The sequence below is a fragment of the Pseudorca crassidens genome, chromosome 10 (assembly GCF_039906515.1).
Source record: "Pseudorca crassidens isolate mPseCra1 chromosome 10, mPseCra1.hap1, whole genome shotgun sequence".
Lineage (NCBI taxonomy): Eukaryota > Metazoa > Chordata > Mammalia > Artiodactyla > Delphinidae > Pseudorca > Pseudorca crassidens.
The window spans coordinates 55,538,844-55,544,843 of record NC_090305.1 but is presented as its reverse complement, the minus strand read 5'-3'; the positions used below and the strand labels follow the sequence as shown (position 1 = coordinate 55,544,843).

Here is a 6,000-nt window from a genome sequence, read left to right as displayed (position 1 = left end):
AATGTCAAAATTAATTTACTAACCAGCATATGAAGGATAAATTATGGTTATTATTCTTTTGGTTTTCCTATAAAATGTACTTGAACCTATTAACCTGCATTAATCATGCACTTAACTCATGATCTGTTTAACTTGTGTACACATAAAATGAGAGACTAATACCAGAAAGAAATTAGACAGGAATGAGAATCAATGACAAAACATAACAATGACAACTGTTCTTAAGGAATTTATTTTTAAATTATAAGATTTACAATGTTTTGATTACGCAAAATAGCATAATGAAAATTAAACCAAAAGAGAAAGATAACTTAGTTTTCTTGAGTATCAGTACTGAAACCATCACTGTAAGCCTCTGATGTTCCCATCATGTCTTATGTAGAACTAAGTATAATAATTTCAAACGTTTCACTTGTGGGTTTAATTTCTCATTTTCAACTTTTATGAACTGTAATGTAATTTATTTCAAATCCTATTAAACTTAGTCTTTATACTGCAACAGCAGCAAATGGCCCATGTGCAATCAAATGTGGAACTGGGGCACAGCTTCTAGCCGCAGACAGAAATTACACACTGCACTCAGTACATCAGAGTACGTTATATTAACCAGAGCGTAGGGTTTAGTACACTTATTGCAGGGTTGGTATTTCTTTCCCTCTGAGCTGAACCAGCTGATCTTCTGAGCTGACACACTACTGCTGTGGATAGTAAGGCTGCTGTGGGGGCTGAGGGAAGGGGTATGAAGGCTGCTGGGGTCCCGGGTACGGAGCCTGTCCAGGGCTCTGGTGATACACTGGCGGATATGGCATATTATACTGGCCGTACGCGTAAGGATTATAGCCCATGGGCATGGGCATTTGGCAATACCTGATGGGAAGAAGAACACAAGAAAGCTGGATTGGTAAATCAAACACTAGAAAATGAAACATACAATAATTATTCTAAAATGAAGTTTTTTCAAGAAAGCCATTCAATGGAGAGAAAAAACAGCTGTTTCAAGGTACTTGCTAGAGAAAAGTGTTCTATCCTGTTATTAATTGAAATGCAAGAAAAAAGTGTTGAATGCTACCCAAAAAATAAGATTGTTGAAGGAAATAAGACTAAATATTCAACTATGAACAAGGAATAAAAACGGAAGCCCTTAAATCTAATGTGGCAATCTAAGTACACTTCTGTTTCACAAGATTCAATGTTCACTGTAAGGCTCATAAATTTACTATTTACAAAGTTTTAACGTTTGGAAGATACAATGTACTTTACTAAGTTTGGAAGACATTTTAAAAGATAGTTAAATGTCTGGATTTTTAAGACTAAAAAAACTATCACAAAGGCAGCTGATCTTTAAGAAAACACATGACATAATTAGACAGATTTCTATTTAAGAGTTGATCAAAATGCCAAGACATCAAAGTACAGGTATGTAAAGAAGGCTTTATCAACCTTGCTATGCTAAGCTCAGAAAAGGCACCTACCTGTTTGTCACCTAAATAAAGAAGACCAAGGAAACATTCTGAATTCCATACAGAAGAGATATATTTAATATAAACCCAGTATGTAAAAACTAAAATTAAATAAGCCTGGGAAATGGCTATTCAACAACTCAAAAAAAGTGACTATAACTTACTTTTATTTCTACGTGAGCTGACAATGTAGCTTACTCATTCATGACACCTCCATTCAGAGAAGGGGTGAGCTTGTTTTTAAAAGACTAACCAGAGCTAGAAACATTAGCCAATTCATTGGGATATACAAAGTTTCAGCCTTACCCGGGATACCCTGGATAGGTGGGGTATGGAGGTCCCTGGGCCTGCAGAGGGGGAGCTGAACCAGGAGTCTGTGATGGAGCTGGTGCAGTGGTCCCAGTGCTCGCTGGAGCTGGAGCTGGAGCTGGAGCAGTAGCAGGAGTTCGATTTGCTGGAAGCACAGGAGGTGGAGGCCTGGCTGGGGGCTGGGGCTTAGTAGGCTGTAAGAAAAAGTCAGCACTGACAAAATGTGTCAGGTTTCTGTCAAACTGCTATCAATCAAAATAAAAGGGCATATGAGAAACTCTAGAATCCAACCAAACATATTTCTAATTCCCATTCTTAAATGTGGGCTTATTACTCCAGAAATGTACTGTAGCTGAAAAGTAATTCTCCAATGTGTGGATACTCCATAGCCACTGCTCTTTCCCTGATGCCTAATACTTAATCATTTACTGTTCACTACTGCTCCCATCAATGGTTAGACATTTGAGGTGGGAGGAAGGAGCAGGTCAGGTACCGTTTATTCCTGTTATCTCTTCCTGGCCCCATGAATTTTCATATGAAAATTTTTAAACACCAGAAAACTTAAAAGACTACTATTATAAACAATCACGTTTACCAATTAAATTAATTATTAACATTTGGCCATCTTTGCTTTATCTATATCCATATATTTATCTATCTATATATTTGCAGAACCATTTGAAAGTTAAGTTGCAAACTTCAGGACACCAGCCCGAAAGACTTCAGCATACCAGTCCTATTATTCTCCTACATAATCACAATACCATTTCACCTGAGAAAATTAATAATTATTTCCTAATATCATTGAGTATCCACTCCACATTCAAGTTTCCCTATTTATCACAAAATCTCTTCTAGGCGTTTTTATGAACCAAGATCCAGCTGAGGTTCATGTATTGCATTTGATTATTATGAATCGTTCCTCTCTTTTAATCTAGAATATGCCCCCTGTCTATTTTTTTCTATGACATTTGCTTTTAGAAAAGACCAAGCCAGGTGTCTCACAGAATGTTCCAGTTCTAGACTGTCCAACTGTTCCTAACAGCACAATTTAATTTCTTGTTTTATCACTGTATTTGCTATAAACTGAAAGTTGATTCTAAAGACTTCTTTAGATTTAGTTAAACATTTTTAGGCAAGAATCCATGAGTGATGCTGTATTCTTTATACTGCAAAACATCAGAAAGTTGAGGTTGGTCACCTGATCAAAGTGGTGACCACCAGACCTCTACAATGTAAAGTCTGTGTTATCTTTTACAGCAAGCAAGCTGTCAAGAACACGTAAAACTTGCATTTTAAAAATGTGGTTGCTTACTGACCGGCATGGTTCTCGGCGCTGGAGTTGGAGGCATTGGCGTGTGTCCCCCTGCGGGAGAGGACTGATACGCAGGTGTAGGAATTGAAGGAGCACTAGGTTCTCTGGCAATGCTTTGTTGCAAGTCCCTTATTAAAGACAGAAGTGTTAGAAATTAACACAATTTTGAAAACCAACACATACAAAATACCAGATCTTTTTCTTACCTTCTTTTCTTCATGTATGAAACACAGAAAATATACTCAAAACAATGATGGTATTTTAAAATATACTACATTTCTGTTCTTGACTAGAACTAACTGAAATCTTCTTTCTTCCTACTATTGAATAAAATAAAGTTATTTCTTATTCTGTTTATGAAGACCAGGGAAAAAGGTAAACTTTTTCAGAGATCATAGTTAGAGCCAGACTAAGGAACATGTCAAACTGAGCAAGTGAGCCTAAGAAACTGCCCTCTCTCTAACAGGAGGTCATCCCCTAGATGAGAAACTCGTAACATAATAATCTAATAATTATCAGAAAACTACAACTGTACATAGTTACCTAGCTAATATTTTAATCGCTGTATTGTATCAGTGTTTACAAAAAACAACAACCTATTCGAAACCAATGAGCAAATTTCTTGATGAAAACTTTAAAACCATTGTGCAAATTTCTTGATGAAAGCTTTCTGAAAGATATTCGAAATGTGGCACCGAGATAGTTTATGTTAAAAGATACCTCATAATCTATTATTAAGGTAAATTCATTAAACATAGAGGTTGAAAGGACTATTAAAATACAGTATTAAAAATTTTGTTAATATTTTAAAGTCTCCTCTAACAGTCAATTGGAATCTCACTAAACAAAACCCTAAAGTAAAATACACTCTATGAAATACTTGGTATTGATCAACTTCTCACTGTGCTGATTCACAAGCACAGAGCAGTAAACATGACGTGTCCTGAAATGTCTGCAACAGGACCTACTGTCTTGATGTAACAATTAACAGCAACTCCAAGTCCCCCAGACCACACTTTCACTGTCAAAAACAATCCCAGTTGTAAGATAAATTAGACACTCCACATAGAAAGAAAACTTACACACATTCATCAAGAAATCAAAACTACTTCATAATGTTTGTAAATTTGTAATAAATGCTTACAATATAAACTGTAAGTTTTTAGTCAATATTAAAATTTGAAAAAGGTCAAACTTTGAAACATCTAATATATATGTGTGTATATATATAACTCACATATAATAAATATAACAATTATATTTAATATTTTATTTATTTATTATAATTATCTTCACAACTATTTAATTAGATTTTGAATACATTTAATCATAAACACAGTATCTAGCCTGTATAATTATAATATATTATAAAGCACATAAGACATAATATTTTTTCCTTTGATAGACTCCAGAGATGGTTGCAGTAAATAACACATTTATAGGACAAATGAGAATTTCCTAGCCACTTACTAATTATATAAATCAAAGCTATTAAATCACAGAGCCATTTCTGTTTGTTTCACAAACTGGGCTTCTCTGCAAGATTGAGTCTGAACAAAGGGTTCTATGGCTAAAAAAAAAAAGGCCAGGGGTACAGATAAAATGTCAAAAATAAAGTTAGACTAGTTGGTGGTACTATAAAAAACATGAAATCCCTATAATTATTTAGATTAATTTAATATAGTTTTCTGAAAAGGTAATATATTCACTTGATTCAAAAACTAAAAAGTGACAGGCCACTCGCTATCTACAAATTCTCATTCCACCATTCACTACCACAAACAGACAGCCACTATTTTTTATTTCTTATGAACCTGACCAGAGCTTCCTTATCAGAAATAAACCAATTCAAATGTGTTGGGTTTTTTTTGTGGTACGCAGGCCTCTCACTGTTGTAGCCTCTCCCGTTGCGGAGCACAGGCTCCGGACGCGCCGGCTCCGGACGTGCAGGCTCAGCGGCCATGGCTCATGGGCCCAGCCGCTCTGCAGCATGTGGGATCTTCCCAGACTGGGGCATGAACCCGCGTCCCCTGCATCGGCAGGCGGACTCTCAACCACTGCGCCACCAGGGAAGCCCTGTATTTTTATCTTCTCCGTTTTTACATAAGAAGCATACTTTACACTGTCTGTAACCTTATATTTTTTTTTACCATTAATTATTTATCTCAGAGATTTTTCTACATGGGTAAATAGAAAACATTCTTTTTTTTTTTTTTTAAATAGCTGCATAGTATTTCACTGCACAGATGTAGCTTTATTTCACCAGCCCAACCAGGGATCGAACTCGTGCCCCCTGCAGTGGAAGCGCGGAGTCTTAACCACTGGACCACCAGGGAAATCCCTGAAAAATGTTATTTCAGAGTAATTTTAATTCATATTTATTTTATATTGAGCGAAGGTAGGTATTTTTTCATATGCTTAAGAACCACTCATATTTCATCTGCAGAATTTCTGTTCACATCCTTTCCCAATTTTTCTACTGAGTTTTTTTCTCCTCATTAGTATCTAGGAGTTCTTTATAAATTACGTATATTTGCCTTTTGCCCATGAATAAGTTTCAAATATTTTTCCCCAGTTTATTACATTTTGACTCTTTTCATGTTATGATGAACTTTTTTTTTTTATGGCTTCTGGGTTTGAAGTCAGAATTACAAAGACCCTTCTTATTTCAGCTTTACTAAGAAATTCTCTCATATTCTCTCTTCATTTCATTTTATACATTTCAATTATGATCCTTTTGGAACTTATTCTGAGGTAAAAATAACTTGTTTTCTAAATGGCTAAGCACATGTTTCTAACTTCTTCTTACTGATTTAGGATTTTTTCTTTCACTAAATTCACATATGTATTTGAATCTACTCCTATCTTCTATTCTGTCTTTGGTCTAATCACGTGCCAGTATCACTGTGTTTTAGA

At 35.4% G+C, this 6,000-nt stretch overlaps 1 protein-coding gene across 3 annotated transcripts in view; it reads right to left on the bottom strand.

Moving 5' to 3' along the window:
• Nucleotides 1-216: 216 nt before the first annotated feature.
• The window catches only part of PDCD6IP (programmed cell death 6 interacting protein), a 58,102-nt gene continuing 52,318 nt past the window's right edge, over nt 217-6,000 (bottom strand). For 2 of the 3 annotated variants that reach the window (XM_067753682.1, XM_067753683.1), the window contains exons 16-18: nt 3,089-3,212; nt 1,767-1,963; nt 217-867 (exon numbers count right to left, since the gene is read on the bottom strand). In XM_067753682.1, the coding sequence (XP_067609783.1) occupies nt 693-867; nt 1,767-1,963; nt 3,089-3,212 (496 nt within the window). In that variant the 3' untranslated portion in view covers nt 217-692. Of the gene's footprint in view, nt 868-1,766; nt 1,983-3,088; nt 3,213-6,000 lie in introns of those variants that run through there. The other variant, XM_067753684.1, reaches the window with a different exon arrangement.